Below are 17909 nucleotides of genomic sequence, written 5' to 3' on the forward strand. Positions count from 1 at the left end.
AGTCTCTTTTCTCCATAATCTATAAGAATGTGATTGGCCGTCAACCAATCCATCCCAAAAATCACTTCCAAACCTTGGAGAGGTAAGCAAATGAGGTTAACTTTAAACCTACGCCCCTCAACTTCTATAGGACATCTGACGCAAACTGTAGACGTCCTAACCTCACCAGCCGCTGGGGTTGACACCACCAAGTCGAACTGCATCTCTCTCTCAGCTAAACCCAGTTTCTCAATGCACGCCTTCGAGATGAAAGAATGTGTTGCCCTCGAGTCATACAATACACAACAAGATTTACCATACAGCAAGCAATCACCGAATATTAGGTTACCTGAGCTTGCTGCTTCTACGCCCGTTATAGCATATACGCGTCCAAACGCTTGGGCTCGTCCACCCCTTCCTTGTTGAGCTCTCCCAGCATTTGGTGGCCTCATGACCGCTCGTCCACCCATGTTACACTTGCTGTCCAAATGTCCATTCCTCCTCCAGTGAGTGCAATATTTTTCTCCCACCATCTGAGGACATGACGATCGGTAATGGGGTCCCCCACACTGAAAACACTTCCCTGACCCCTGTTGTCCAGACTGTCCGACAGCAACCACTGATCGATTGCGAGGCCCACTAGCGTTTGAAGGTAACGCTGGTCGAGAGTAAGGCGTTCTGCCCTGATTCAGATTGTGTCTCGACAAAACCGGTCCCCTAACCGATTGTTGTTGCTTCTTCTGCTGCTCCACTTCAGCCACATTCTTTTCCAATACCTTGGCTCTCTCAACCATTGCAGGAAAAGACCGAATACACAGACTGGATATCAGTAGCTTCAACTCACTCCTCAGCCCATTCTCAAACTTCCGACACTACCATTCTTCGCTTGTAGCCATGGTATTAAAACGAACCAAATGCTTGAACTTGTTGGTATACTCAGAGACCGACATGCCACCTTGTACCAACTGGAGAAACTCCACCTCCTTTGCAAAACGAACGCTATCTGGGAAGTATTCTTCGTAGAACTTTCTTTTGAATACTTCCCATGAAACGGGACTTTGAGCGTCCGCTAATATCGTCTTCATGCTCGTCCACCAATGACTTGCTTCCCCAGTCATCAGATACTCAGTGAATGCCAAGCGATTGTCGTCCGGACACCTCTTGGCATTATATATTCTTTCCATGTCACGTAGCCACTGATCGGCCTCATCAGGGAGGCACTTCCCATTGAACTTGGCTGGGTGATGCTGAAGGAAACTCTCCAAGCTCCACTCGGTCGGATGAGTAGCGTTGGAAGTTGACGCTCCGGACGTGTTCCTTGTCGTGGCAATGATTTCCATCAGCTGACGTTGGGTTGTTTCAGAGTTGGCGCGTGCGGCTTCCAGACTCTGTAAAGCAGCCGCGTTTTGCTGCACCAAGGCAGCGTTCTGCTACTGTAGTGCTTCTATGACCGATTCCAACAACCTGGTGTTGTCGGATGCATGCTCTCTGTGGGTTGTGGTTGAGGAGGAGGTCTTGGTGCTATTAATTCTTTTAGAAGCAGAGAAAACGATCGTTAGTTATGTTCAAAGAGTTTAAAATAACTCATCAAACGAATATTAAGCACACAGCAAAAACATAGTGTACTCATAACCTACAGTGTCCTTAAGAGAACAAAACTGCTCTGATACCACTAATGTAGCATCCCAAAAATACAGCAATAAACTATATAATAGAAATAATTACAATTAGTAATATATCAGTTCAGTCTTACATTAAAGAAAGCGTGTGGTTCTGACCGAACGACATAAACAGTAAGAGTTAAAATTTAACTATACATCAATACAAAACTGACCGAACGGTTTACAAAAGGGATTACTGAACGGTCATTCCTATCAAAAGGAAAGGTGATTGAATGACACCTTACACTAACTAGACTATACTACTAACCGAACATACTACGGTTCGGCCTTAACTTCAACGTCGACGAGGTTCTCTTCCTCTAAATTTCCTTCTTCCAGCGCCTCTTCCAGTAGCGCGTCTCCTTCTGCTCACATCCACACGGATGATCATTGCAACGACAAGACGAACGTACAAGACGAGACAACACAAGGAAAACACAGGGTAAGCTTATGTAATTTAATTCAGTTACAAATCATACAATCCATACATCAACACACAGATAAAGTTAACAATACGTTTCAAGCAAGGCCTACTACTAGACCGACCGTCCGGACTGTATGAAACCTGTGTAGCTACGACCTTCGTGCACCTGGGTGATGTAGTAACTGGAATACTCTCATCAACTGCCACCCGAGGTTAGTCCTATCTGTCCAAAGTACCCCTAAGGACTAGGACCTCCTGCTGTTCCCACACATGACCTACTCTCCTCTACGTGAGGACGAGTACTCACGGAACATCAGGATGAATCGACAGCATAACATTATCACAATCATACTTTATAACTTTCAAATATTCACTCATGAGTCGTTCCTCCCCGGAACGCTCGTTCAAAATTCACAACCTTTCATTTATCTCATATACTCTTCATCTTTATAATTCTTCACTTTAGTGACATCCTTATCACAAATTCTAAGAACATCAAATACCAAACGTTTAGCCCTCTTCAGAACGAGGACGAACGATAGGAACGAGACCGAGAAATCTCCCATTCCAGAATAGAATAAGACCGAAGGGGTTACTTTTAGATTTAAGAATAAATCGAGCACAATTATACAATATATGACGAACGTTACTTACAACATGAATCAGTTAAATGAACTGACTCTCGTGAACTACAATCAACACTCAAAGAATAATAAGGTACGGGGACTCTAGGTCGGAGACAATGAAGGTAGACGTACCAAGGCTTTTAAAGAACCATATGTAGGATAATTCATATATATATATATATATATATATATATATATATATATATATATATATATATATATATATAGACCAAGTGTTGGTCAATGACTGAGCACGGTAAAGGAGATTCTACTGAATTTGGACGAACGCTGTTTTATTAAGATTGAACAATTAAAAACGAGTACGAACGTTCGGTATAAGACCGAGCGCCACTCATTACGAGAGCTTGGGTTGAGACCTATCACTAATTTAAACTTATAATAGAAACATTAAAAATAATAATTATGATAAGACACGTTGGAGACAGTGTTGAAGAATAACTAAATATACAAATACATGTTTACAAGATGTTCAGTTCCTCACATAACACTCAGGTATATCTACGTTTGGCCGAACGCTCAAACATAGCACTATTACAAGAAGGCGCTCGTCCTCAACTAGAATTTTTCTCAAATGAAAGAATTTAATTTCAAAGGAGTTTACTAGAAACACCGAACGGTCAAGGACCGTTCAATGTCGAACGTTCAATATCATAGGGGAATTTCATATTCAGAATTCATTTACATTCTAATTCATTTCGCAGCATATAACTTCATAATTTCATACATTCATATCATAGCACATTTCATATTACTCATACATCAGCTCAAAATCATTATCATATAACAAATAATCAAACATCACAAAGTCATGCTTCATACAACTCACAGAACGTCCATGCAGCACAGTAAAAACATAAGAATTAAATTGAATAAGCTTCCCTTACCTCTAGTGTGAAGGATCTTCCTAGAGGCAGAAGTATGGTTGGTCTGACTAAAATCTCTCATATCCTTACGTTCCACAACTCTTAAACTAATTAACAGCAAAACAACCAAAAGTGGATCAGACAAGATATCAGCATGCAACTAAGGCTTGGTTTGCATGTACTGTAGAACGAACGACTAAGGACGAAAGACTTACCAGGTTCAGAACTCGGAAATGTTCGGTTCAGAATGAAGCTTATGACGCCGGGAATGCTTCTACGGTCTCTGAAAGATGATCAGAGGAGTAAAAAGGTGAGTTTTGGTAGAGAGAAGGGGAAGTTTTTAGAGAGAAGTAGGAGAAGATGAAAAGTTCATAGTTTTGGGGAAGAAGGGTGCATGCAGAGTGAGTGAAACGGGAATTTCAGAAAAATCAGATTTTGCTTCTCTCGTTAAAACGAACGTCCGCTCACTCGCTGACACTTGCCTTCCACTATCTGATTTTCGAATCTTCGTTGCTTGACACCTGGTGTCCGCGCAGAGGGTTTTGGGTGCGTTTTAAATGATTCTGACAGGAGGGGTTTTGGGTGCGTTTTAATGAGGCCTGACAGTCCCTATTTTCGTCAAGTGTGTTCGATTTGGTCCCAGTTTTTTTTTCTGTTCAATGTTCTCCTAAAGAATGTAATTTTTGTTCAATTTAGTCCTTTTTGCAAACGACATTTAAATCATTAACGAAAGACAGTCCAAGTGCGCACAAGACTAATGAGATGGCATTTAACTACTGCGACGTCAAAAGTAGAGTCCTCGTGGCAGCCCCTATACCACCCCAAAATTAGGGTTCTGCATTTGGGGGAAAATATTCTTACGCTTCCACCGCGAGAAGAAGGAAAACGCTGCTCGCAGTTTTGCTTCAATGGAGGATGATTTCGCGAATTGTGCGGCTCATGGTAGCATGAAGAAGACGAACCTAATTGTGTAAGAAAGCACTCATGGTGGCCAATGAAGGCAAGCAGCGACTCGATTCTAGGTTTCTTTGATTTAGGATTTTTCTGGATTTCGTTGTGGTTCTCTACAGGTTGGAGAAGATGATGGCCCTAGGACTTTGCGTGACGACGACAAGGATTGTCGCGCTGACGGTGAAGCTCTCGATTTGGATTTTCATGGCCGATGCGCAAGAATGAAGATTCGAATGGAGTTCGAGATTAGGGTGGCTTGCGGCATTATTGACGGTGAAGACTTAGCAGTTTGGGTGGTGCAATTTAGCTTTGTCTATTTCTTGGTGCTTGTGTTTGATTTGCAGGTACGAGATGCTGGCAGTGACGGCTTGAGAAAATACTGTCATGGCGGAGGCGCGGAGGTGATCTGGGTACCGCGGCGGCCTAATGAGAGTTTCGTGATTTGGGGGAGATTGCGACTTTAATGGTGGTAGCCATGGAGGTTGCGCGTGATGGCTGTCATGGTTCTCTGCAAGCGCGGCTTAACGGCGGCATGGTGACTTTGGATGATCTCTGTGGTGGCGTTGGCATTAGGGTTCGGTGGCGACGCTAGGGTTAGGTGACTAGAGAGAAAGTAGGGTTTCGATTTCTGTTTGGCTGAAGGTTGAAGAAGATGGTGACGTGGCAGAAGTTAAATGCCATCTCATTTGGGGTTTTCACATTTGGAGCAATGACCGTTAACGATTTAAACGTCATTTGTAAAAAGTACTAAATTGAACAAAAATTACATTCTTTAGGACAACATTGAACAGAAAAAAAAATTAGAACCAAATCGAACACACCTGACGAAAATAGGGACCATCAGGGGTATTAAGCCTAAATAATATAAGCTGAAAAAGAGAAGAGTAACAAAGATAAAAGTGGAACGTGGAATCTAGCCGTTGTGCTTTAAAAATCTTTTAGATAATATAGGAAACATTATCTAGGTGGTTTATTCTAGTTTAAAAGAGAATTTCTTTTCATTCTTTTGGAGGGGTTTATTGAACTAGAAATATAAAGAGAGAGTCAAAAACGAGAGACAATAAAAAAATTCAGAGGCAAAATGATATGTTGTCGTTGAAGTTATCAAATTAATACTACTTTTCAAGGCAACTTTAGTATTGCCAAGTAGTATTCAAGAAAGTAGATAGGGTTAAAGTAACCCTGAGTCGTCTCCCAATGAACACAAAATTGCTTTTCAATATTTGACTATTTTGAATGTTATGCAATGCTTTATTATAAAAGTGAGAAATTATGCTAATAGAATTAAGGTTTAATCATTCATTAAGTCCCTATTTTCGCGTGGAATCTCAATTTAGTCCCTTTGTTTCTAGAAATCTCAATTGGGTCCCAAATTTATGAAAATTGCAACAATTGGATCCTTTCCGTTAAACTGTCTCCAATGGCGTTAGTGTGTGTCTGACGTGGCACGCTGTAGTCAGTTTCTTAGCTGACGTGACTGACTGAAGCAGGGGCAGTGAAGCACGTGGATAATAACAATTTTGTAAGTAAAAAGAAAATAAATGTTTTAAACCAAAATGGGGATTCAAATTTTGTGCGGATCGAATTAGGGATTGGGATTCTTCTGAGTACTTCTAGGGTTGGGTTCGTCCAAAGTTCATTTCATTTCACAAAATTGGGGTATCAATTTGGGTATTTAGGGTTTAATCGAAGTTGACCTTCAAAGAGTGTGCAGTTGTCGTCGTCATCGGAGTTGTGGGACCTTCTTCAATTGCAATCTGGAGTGGCCAGGTCAGTAAAAGTTTGGTTTTGTTACAAACCTTTATATTGCGATGTTGGGTGGTGGTCCCCGTCTATGTATTGTGTTTTATTTTTGATTGCATTGTTGTGGTCCCCGTCGTCGTATTGTGTTCCATTTTTTATTGCAATGTTGTGGTCCCCCCCATGCCCCCTATGCCCCCCATGCTCCCCATCCCTCCAAGGTTAGTCTTCAAAAGTAGAACATAATTCCTTATTCATATAATGTGAATAATAATTCTATTATTTGTTGTAGGTATTGGTCAAGATCAAGGTTCACTGAAAGAGCTAAATCTGACACATTAGTAAACAATATGAGTGAGGGCTTCAACAGTGTCCTCCTTTCTGCCAGGAGTAAACCCATAATTACTTTGTTGGAGATGATACGGCTTTACCTCATGCAAAGATGGGCCAAGAACAGGTCAAGCATATCATCATTTACTGGAGCCATTTGTCCCAAGATCCTATCCAGATTTAGAAAGGATTCTCAGTTAACTAAAAATTGGATTCCTAGGTAAATTCCAGTAATCACTTTGTTGTTATATTAATTTACTACTGTTCTTAATAATTATTGTTGTCTTCTTCTACACAGTTGGTCAGGCAACAAGCTATTTGAAGTTCGTCACATGTCTAACAATGGAGATAAGTTCGTAGTCAACATAGATGACTCCTGATGCACATGCAGAACTTGGATGATGATTGGAATCCCCTGTTGTCATTCATTGGCTGCAATGAAGTTCCTCAACATTGATGGAGAACAATTTATTGACTCTTGCTACATGAAGTCCAGATATGAGGAGACATATTCAACAATTATATATCCCTTAAATGGAGCCAACATGTGGAACAATTTTTGTAATCTTTTTAGGCTACAAAACATTATGTAGAAAAGCAGTACATGTAGGAAAACGTTATTGTGGTACTGTAGTTGATAACTGATGGAACTTGATGCTGTTTTTATGGTTATTTTGGTCTGTATGACAGCAGTTTTATGTACTACTTCAGATTAATTAAATTTCAGCAGATATGCTTAATTTGGTTCCATTTATCTATTGTGTGCATTAATGTTATGTTGATCTTTTAACATGGTTATGTTTCTGATTTTAACATTGCTTCAGATTAATGACTGAGAAAGATCAACACATTCTACTTTTATATAGTGCTTCAGATTAATGAAAATTCTATGAAGTTTATGGAATTTGTGCTTATCAGTTCACTTTGAAACCACTTCATATGATTGTGCTTATTAGTTGACAGTTCAATATGAAGAGTATTTTGGCCAAAAGTATGAATCAATACTTTGAATTACTTCCTTACCAAAAGTTACAAACAATACAAACTTTTATAGTCAAAATAACTTTGGTTCATTGCATTGTAAGTACATTCCATCATAAAAACAATGAAATCATTCCTATGAACGAAAAAACACTATTGTAAGTACAATAATGTTCACCACAACAAGAACAGAGACAATCCCTAACAAGACATTAAGCCTATTTCCTAATTTCTTCACTGACAACTCCAAATCACTTATAATCTTCCATCCACCTTCCATTGCTTCTCTGTTCAGCAAAGACTCAGACTTGCCTTCACACTTTGTACTCGTTTCCGTTTCAACAACCCCATGATCTGCACACCATGTGAAATAATTGCAACCACCATCTTCACCACCATTCTGTGACAACGAAACACCAATCAGGGCACCCTCGAACTCAAAATAAGAACAACAAAAAACCTAACTAAAAACCTTACCTTGAACTTAGGGCAACCCCAAAATTGCTTACCTCTGTTCTTAACTGTTCTTGCAGTTCTGAGAACATAGTTCATCCCACAATAGCACAACGGACCATCATTGTTGTTTTTAACTCCTCCACCACCACCACAGACCACATTACTGTCTTGCTTCTGCCACCCGCTGCATGACGAAGACGAACATGGATGCATCTTCAACCAGCCCTTCGATTAAACCCTAAATACCCAAATTGATACCCCAATTTGTGAAATGGAAAGAACTTTGGACGAACCCTAGAAATAGTCAAAAGAATCCCAATCCCTAATTCGATCAATTCAAAATCTGAATCCCCATTTTGGTTTAAAACATTCATTTTCTTTTTATCCACGTGCTTCACTGCCCCTGCTTCAGTCAGCCACGTCAGCTAAGAAACTGACTACATCGTGCCACGTCAGACACACACTAACGTCGTTGGAGACAGTTTAACGGAAAGGATCCAATTGTTGCAATTTTCATAAATTTGGGACCCAATTGAGATTTCCAAAAACAAAGGGACTAAATTGAGATTCCACGCGAAAATAGGGACTTAGTGAATGATTAAACCTAGAATTAATGTTTGAAGAAAGATAAAACTTAGAAACAATTATGAAGAAATAGTCTAATTCCACTGCTTTCCAAGACAGATTCATTATCGGTTATTCACAGATCATTGTTCAATTGATTATTGTTCAAGTTTCAAATGAATTACAGTACATTCTTAATTATTTTGAGGGCTATGATGCAGTTAACCAAAGTAGATTCTCAATCAAGCAAGACCTTTCTAGATTATTCACAATGAATCTAACCAAAGTACATTCTCAATAAAATCCTATTGTGTTTAATCATGTCTATTCTTAAATCCCCTAACCAAATTAAAAGCTAATTAATCAAAGTAAATTCTCAATTAATTATAGTTGAAATTATTACCACGAATCAAAATACATTCTCAATTGATAGCAAAAATCGTTTAATCATATGAAAGTTCCTAAATTTAATCAAAGTAATTCTCAACCAAACCTAAAAACCCTTGAACTCATATGATCAATGTGCATGTAGATTCAAACACCTTATGATGGAAAAATCATTACTTTTAATATGATTGGGAGATGAAAGACATAGAAAAAGAATAACTCAAATAAATAATCAAAAAGAAACAATTTCATTAATTCAACTTAATCAAAATCCATAATGAAATTACAGTGGAATAGCCCTAGAAGCTTAGCCCTTCATGAATGGAGTAGAATACATGATGAATAAAAAGTAAGAGGAGTGGTGGATGAATGCTTCCAAGTGGAGGAATATGAGAGAATGAATAAAGTTCTCTTTTCTGCCTCCCCTAGGTCTCTTTATATAGCGCTTGATTGGGCTTGGACTTTGAAATTTTGTTGACAATATATTTTATCTTATATCTAATATCTACAAAATATTCAACAGATTTAATCAATTTTTAAGAATATTTTATAAAATCTTTCCTAGATTCAAAAAGATTTGGCAAATATTATCTTTTGATATTTATTGATATAGTAAATAAGGTAGTTATTTAACCATATCAAATAAAATATCTTAAGATATATTTTCTCCAAATTATGTTTTAAAATATCTAACAGATTTAAACTTGCATAAAATTTCATTTCAACCTTTTTTATTTTATTTAAAATTGCACAAAAGTCCGTAATTTTCCTCTATTGCACTTTAGCTATTTTTTTTCTTTTCAAAATTGCATAAGCGCCATGAGTTGACCAGATTGGACCAGCTTTGACCATTCAATATCATGCTTTTAAATGAATAAAATTCTAACTTCAGCTGCACAAATAAACATTAGAACATCCAAAGTAATTTATGCAACTATGAATCACATTTTAAGCATCTTTAATTCCCAAACCCAATAAATCCAATTGTCACAAATTCTCTTCAAATCAACCATTTAAGCACAAGAATCTTACTAAAATTTTGAATTTTAAATCATAAATGTGGGCATAAATATGCACTCATCACACCCCCCACACTTATCCTTTTTCACTCCTAGGGAAAATTGATTAATTCCAAGACTTTGTTCTAGGTCATTTTATTTCATAATCTCATTTGGATCAAAAGAATGAACAACACCGGACATAGATCAATCATCTAGAGATCACTTTGTCATGGACATGAAAATGAAATCACTCTATTCTTCACACATAAGTTGACCTTTTTGAATTCCCAAGAAAATCAAATATGAAAGATAATGCTCAAGTCAAAATGTATATATTTCTCTCCAACTCTCTCAACTGTCTTTGGCTTGTGTTTACGCTTAAAATACTCATGTAAGTAGACACCCTTGATATTTAGCAAGACTCTAAAATTCACATACTTCAGAAAACATGCAACTATTGATCATGGGGGATTTTTAAAGGTTATATTGAGGCCAAGGCAAAGGTAGGAATTTCTTTTTGGAATTCCTGATTTCTAAAATTGATACAGAAAGAGTAATAACACTTGATTTCAAAAACAACTTTATTATTTATTGCTCTTTTAAGGAAGAATTTTTTTTTTCTTTCTCTTTTTTTCTTTTCTTTTTGGCTTTTTCTTTTTTTCTCAAAACTCTGACTTTTCATCTTCCTTTTTGCCAATCTTATTTTTCTGTGGTTGAGGTACTTACCCACACACTTATTTACCACTTACTTCTAACACAATCCATTACTCCTTCTTCTTCCCTAAGGTAAGGAACATATGATTTTTCTTCTTTTCTCATTTGACAATGACTGAAAACAAGGAAAATAGTTTTAAGGCTCAAAGGGTTTTTCAGTGGATTAATGTTAAAATGGTTTATTTGGCCTAGTAGCTAAAACAAGAAATGCGTCAATCATATCAAATCAGGCATATTCACCTCAGTCGCAAAACAAAGAATCAAGCTAAATATTAGAATATCATCAAAACATTGGCAAATCACTCAAGAAAAATAGGTATGACAAATGATGGTGTTGGTTGGTACCAGACAGAGTGTAACGCAGCGGAATAAAGCTAAGAGTAGCAGAAAGCGTGTTCGGTCACCTTTTTAAAATAAATTGGTTCATTTTTAGAAAATCAATTTTCTTTCAGAAAATTTATCGAACAGTTGATATGCGTAAAAATTAAAGAGTGTGGGGAATAGAAAATCACACGAGTAATTTTTATACTGGTTCGATTCAACAGAATCTACATCCAATCGTTAATCACTATAAAAAATGATTAACAATTCCACTAAAAAGATGTTTCACAGATTACAACAAATAGTGAATAGAACAGATAAATAAACCTTCCTTCGATGAACGAACCGGAAGAAGAACACTCTGCCAACTCGAAGAGAACCGCTCCGACTATCGACAAACGAAACGCGAGCTTCTCCTATTCACGAGACCAGGCAGAGCACCTTGCTAACTCGAAGAGAGCTTGCTCCGACTATCGACACACGAAACGCGAGCCTCTCCTGTTCACGAGACCAAGCAAGGAAACTTGAACTATAGCTTCTGAGAACTTCCTCTGACAAACAGTATTCTGCAAGAGCTTCTGTTCAACGACTCACTTTTTGAACTTCACAGAAACCCAATATATAGCCAGCTATTCTGAATATCTAAGGTTAAGTCCCAACTGCCACGAATAATCGATTATTGTAAGTGATAATCGATTATTCAAGTCCGTTATAGGTTTTCAAAAATGTGATAATCGATTATATGAGGTGATAATCGATTATTCCTGAATGACTTTGTGATAATCGATTATTGCCATTCCATAATCGATTACTGCAGTTAAAAATGCAAGTTTTACAAAGTTTACAAGACTTTCCTACTATATTTAATTTCTACAAATTGCTTTTAAATAATTCTAATATCTTCTTCAACTAAAACTTCTTGCAGCATCATCAAAACAATTTTCTTCAAGATTTACCAATACTCCTTATTGGTAACAATCTCCTCCTTTTTTATGATGATCAAAAAATTCAATTTTAAAATCAATTTTGGCTTACCTGTAAAACATACAAGCTAACAGACAACAACAGAGTTAGCAATACCTGTATTAATTTGTACTTCTCCCCTTATATTATTCTTCTCCCCCTTTTTGATCATAAGCAAAAAGATTTGATGTAAAAAGCTCCCCCTAAATATGATCTCCCCCTCAATCAAGAGATCATTTTATTTATGAAAAGAAGGATTACATTATAAGAAGAAACATAAAAGACAGAATTATAACATAGATGAAATAGCAAGCAAACAACAAAATATGCTAACATAGAACCTATATCTAAAACTCAGGACTAGGAGATCTTTCTGGAGGTTGAAGGTTGAGATGATTCTCGATGTTAGATAGGCGAATATCAAGATCAAGAAATTGATCAACCATGTACTCATCAATAGATTGTTGCCACTCATAAATCTCCTCAAAGTGTGTTCTTTGTGCTAGACTCATATCCTCTAATTGCTTAGATAATCTAGCAAAATGTTCTTCCATGGAGAGTGAGGAGGATGAGGGCATGGTAGATGGACCAGCATCAGAAGGAGTAGCAGCACAACTGGTTCTGCCATATGAGTATCGATGTCATCATCTTCATCAGGATGGTCATCATCTTTGTGAATGAGAACTCTTCCTCTAGTAATGAATCCCATCTGATGAAAGGTAGTATCTCTAATTTCCGAGCCAACAACTTGAATGGCTTGGACAAGTTCTCCTTCAACATTTACACCTTTGTACTCCAAAATCCTAGAAATAAGAAGAGCATAGGGAAATTGATAAGAATGGGATTTCTTAGCTTTTACCATTGTGTCAGCAATGAGAGCAGCTCAATCGATGTGTATGTGATTTAGGATCCCATACAGAAGAAGTAGATCCTGCTCAGAGCATTGAGCATGATTGGTTGCTCTAGGACATAGTATCCAGATAATCAAGTAGTGAATCATCCTTTCTTCAACCTTGAAACCACCAACAAGCAATTGCCTTTGATTAGTCTGCTGTTCAGGGTGACGCAAGAAGGATTGGAAAGTCATCAACCTATTGAAATCTTGAAGTCCTAGATGAACTTTTACAGCATCATCCCAGATGGTAAGTTGGGCAACGTTGGTCCACACATCATCATCTAAAATTATGAGGACACCCTTTACTTTAGTGGATATAATCCCATCTCGATATCTCAAGTTGAAGTAGAAAACTCTTATGAGATCGGGATAAATGCAACCTTTTTGCTCCACCAGATTCGTGAGTCCTTGAACAGCAAAAAGATCTGGAAATTGAAATCCATAGAAACGAAAAAAATCAAGGCGAATATACTTTACCGCCTTGATTCTTCTTTCTTGCCAAGAATTAACATAGTCCGCATGTTTTCCTTGATCTGAAATCCACCCATCAATGGTTACAGGACGTGGTTGAGAGGAAGAGGATGCTCCAGTAGCTCTGCGGCGATGTCTTCTTGAATCCGCCATGGAGAAAGTTTCAGGTAGTGAGATTTTGAGAAAGTGAATAAAAATGGAGAGGTTTTGAACTCAAGATTTGATTTCAGCAGTTTCTGGGTGCAAAGAAGTGTCTAATAATCGATTATAGAAGGCTATTTATAAGAAAAATGGAAAAACTAGCCGTTTATAGCCGTTATGGAATGCTCCAACGGCTTTATTTTTGAAACTGTCAGCGTGATAATCGATTATGCCTGATGATAATCGATTATTCGTTCAAAATTTCCCAGATTTGAGTTTTAAGTTTGAATAATCAATTATTGCCTTGTGATAATCGATTATGAAGCGTTAATTTTACGAAAATGTGAAAATTTTCATAAGCATTGATCCTAAGACATGTCTAATACTCCTAACTCTCTTCTAAGCTCAAAAAATCTATCCTTAGGTAGCGCCTTGGTGAAAATATTAGCTAATTGATGTAAGGTATCAACATATTCAATTTGACAATCCCCCTTTTGAATATGGTCTCTCAAGAAATGATGTCTAATCTCAATATGCTTAGTCCTTGAGTGCATTATGGGATTCTTAGTTAAATTTATAGCACTAGTATTATCACATTTTAAAGAAATATTATCAAGGAAGATATCAAAGTCTTCCAGTTGCTGTTTCATCCACAAAATTTCGGCACAACAATTTCCAGCAGCAATATATTCAGCTTTAGTGGTAGACAAGGCTACACACTCTTGTTTCTTTGAATTTCAGGATACCAAAGAACAGCCCAGAAAGTGACAAGTACCACTAGTACTTTTCCTATCAATTTTACAACCACCATAGCCTGCATCAGAATAACCTATTAAACTAAGTGAAGCATCAGATGGATACCAAAGTCCAAAAGAAGTGGTTCCCTTAAGGTATTTTAAGATTCTCTTGACAGCAGTCAAATGAGATTCTTTAGGATTTGCTTGGTACCTAGCACACACACATACACTTTGCATAATATCTGGTCTACTAGCAGTTAAGTACAGTAAAGATCCTATCATGCCTCTAAACATAGTTTCATTTACTCCTTTTCCAGATTCATCCTTATCTAAATAGCATGAAGTACCCACAGGTGTACTAGCTTCTTTGCATGTATCCATACCAAATTTCTTAAGAATTTCTCTACAATATTTTGTTTGGGAAATAAGAGTACCTCCATTCATCTGTTTTATCTGTAGTCCTAAAAAGAAATTCAGCTCACCCATCATAGACATCTCAAACTCACTTTGCATTATTTTTGCAAATTCTTCACATAAGGAGTCATTAGTTGACCCAAAGATAATATCATCTACATAAACTTGTACAATCAAGATGTGTTTTCCTACTTTCTTTATAAATAAGGTTGAATCAACCTTACCTCTAGAAAAATCATTATCAATTAAGAAGGTACTAAGTCTTTCATACCAAGACCTAGGTGCCTCTTTAAGACCATACAAGGCCTTTTTCAACTTATAAACATGATCAGGAAATTTGAAATCCTCAAAACCAGGAGGTTGACTAACATATACCTCTTCTTTTATGAAACCATTTAAAAACGCACTTTTCACATCCATTTGATACAATTTAAATTTCATCAAAGATGCATATGCAAGCAACAATCTAATTGCTTCTAACCTGACCACTGGTGCATATGTTTCATCATAGCCTATACCTTCCTCTTGACAGTAGCCCTTTGCAAATAGCCTTGTGTTGTTCTTTGTGATGTTTCCATCCTCATCAAGTTTGTTCCTGAATACCCATTTGGTTCCTATGACTTGATAATTATTTTGCTTTGGAATAAGTTCCCAGACTTCATTCCTTTCAAATTCGTTTAGCTCTTCTTGCATAGCAACGCACCACTTATCATCTTGAAGAGCTTCCTTTATATTCTTGGGTTCTATCTAAGACACAAAAGCTACAGTTAGACAAAAATTATTAAGATTATGTCTAGTAGTTACTCCTTTTGAAATGTCTCCAATGATGTTGTCCAAGGAGAGTCCTCTTGGTTGTTGATAGCTTTTAGAATCAACAACTTGAGGTGTTTCTTGCAGTTCTGGAGGATAGTTCTCATTTAGATACATCTCTTCAAGAGCTTCCCTCAAATAATCCTCATCACCTGCAATAGGTTTTTTTTTTTTACTCAAGAGGGTTTTCCTCAAGGTCGACAATCTCATCAAAGACAACATGCATTGATTCTTCAATTTTCAAAGTTCTTCAATTAAATACTCTATATGATTTATTGGTCAAAGAATATCCTAGGAAAATTGCTTCATCAGATTTTGCATCAAATTTACCTAGATTATCTTTTCCATTATTCAAGACAAAGCATTTGCACCCAAATATTTTCAAGTGAGATACATTTGGTTTTCTACCATTCAACAGTTCATATGGAGTTAATTTCAGAATTGGCCTAATAAGCATCCTGTTTAACACATAACAAGCAGTACTAAGTACATCAGCCCAAAAATATTTTGGCACATTAGATTTATTCATAAGGGTTCTAGCTAATTTTTCTAATGATCTATTTTTCCTTTCAACAACACCATTTTGTTGGGGAGTTCTAGGTGCAGAAAATCTATGTGCTATGCCATATTCTTCACAAAATTTTTCAAAAGATTCATTTTCAAATTCTCCACCATGATCACTTCTCAATGTTTTGATTTTCAAGTCTTTTTCATTTTGAATACGTTTTGCAAAAGATTTAAAGGCTTTGAAAGCTTCACTTTTCAAATTTAAAAAGAAGGTCCAAGTGAATCTTGTGTAATCATCAACAATTACAAGAGCATAGTAATTTCCACCAAAACTTTTAATTCTAGATGGACCAAATAAGTTCATATGCAAAAGTTCTAAAGGTTTTGATGTTGAAATCATGCTTTTGGATGAAAATGAAGATTTGGTTTGTTTACCTTTTTGACATGCAGTGCATAATTTGTCTTTCTCAAATTTCAGTTTAGGCAAACCAATCACAAGATCTTTTGAAATCAATTTATTCAAATGTTGCATATGAATATGTGCAGCTCTTTTATGCCATAGCCAAGGATTTTCTTCTTTAGCAACTTGAGACCTTTGTCGCATAATTGACTTATGCTTAAGAGGTTATGTTTGAGGCCTTCAACATATAGCACATCTCTTATAGTCAATGTATTTCCTCCTCCGATGTCTCCGGTACCCATGATTCTACCTTTGTTGTTATCCCCATAAGTAACAAATCCTTGTTTTTTCTTCTCAAAAGAGATGAATCTTTTCTTGTCGGGGTCATGTGTCTTAAACATCCACTGTCAAGATACCACAATGACTTCTTTGACTTAGTAGATTCCTACAAAACAAATTAGCAAGAGTTTTAGGTCCCCAATCTAATTATGGGTCCTTGGGGTTAGTTCATGCGAGTATAAATCATTTCACAACTTTAACCCATGCATATTTACCATTTGGAACACCAAAATGTTTAATGTTGCATTTGTTTGATGTGTGTCCATGCTTCATACAGTAAAAACAACAAGCATTACTTACTTTGTTTTTAACAAAAGTCCCTTTTTCAATCCAAACTCTACGAGTTCTTCTTACTTTGGACTTCTTTATTTGATGCATATTTCTATTTTCAACATTGCTTCTATTAAGGTTTGTCTTAGCATGTGAATTTGTCTTGGTTGTCTTTGCAAGTAAGTTTTCAAGTATGTCAATATCAAACATATGACTCTTACAAGACAAGCATTCAACAGGTTCAACAGTAGCATTTGCATCAGATAATTTTGTTTCTAAAGTACTAACTTTATTTCTTAAGACAACTTCATCATCAAGCAACTTTTCATAATTCAATTTTAATTCATTGTGCTCTTTCTTAAGTTTTTTATGTGCAGCATCAAGTTTTTCAGATTCAATCAACAATTCAAAGAAGGCCTTTTGCAAGTCTAATTCACTAGATTCAAAGCTGAAATCACTTACTTGGCTTCCAGTATCTTCTGAGTCAGCCATTAGACAAATATTGGCTTCTTCATCTGAATCACTTGAGCTTGTTGAGCTAGATGCATTGTCTTCCCAAGCTATGTAAGCTTTCTTCTTCTTTGGGAATTTCATTTCTTTCTTTTCTTCACTTTTCTTATTCTTTGGACATTCAGTTTTCATGTGCCCTCTTTCTCCACATCCATAGCATTTAACACTTGAAGGAGATTCTTGATTTTCTCTCCTTTCTTTACGAAATTTGTCCTTTCCTTTTGCCTTCATAAACTTGGCAAATTTCTTTATCATGAGGCTCATGTTCTCCTCATCATCATAATCATCATCTTCAATCCTTTTAGAGTTCTTTCCTTTGAAGATCTCGGACTTGAAGGCTAGTGTCTTTCTTTTGCCTTGATCTTCTTTAGTCGTTAATCTTCTCAACTCAAGCTCATGCTCACGAAGTTTCCCAAACAAAATTGGCATCGAC

The 17909-nt window shown here is 36.8% G+C and overlaps 1 protein-coding gene across 1 annotated transcript; it reads right to left on the reverse strand.

The window, feature by feature from the left end:
- Nucleotides 1-851: 851 nt before the first annotated feature.
- LOC108332693 (uncharacterized) lies at nucleotides 852-1319 on the reverse strand. The gene has a single exon (XM_017568006.1). The coding sequence runs from the start codon at nucleotides 1317-1319 to the stop codon at nucleotides 852-854; it is 468 nt and encodes a 155-aa protein (XP_017423495.1).
- Nucleotides 1320-17909: the final 16590 nt, after the last annotated feature.

The sequence above is a fragment of the Vigna angularis genome, chromosome 11 (genome assembly GCF_016808095.1).
Source record: "Vigna angularis cultivar LongXiaoDou No.4 chromosome 11, ASM1680809v1, whole genome shotgun sequence".
In the NCBI taxonomy this organism is placed as follows: Eukaryota; Viridiplantae; Streptophyta; class Magnoliopsida; order Fabales; family Fabaceae; genus Vigna; species Vigna angularis.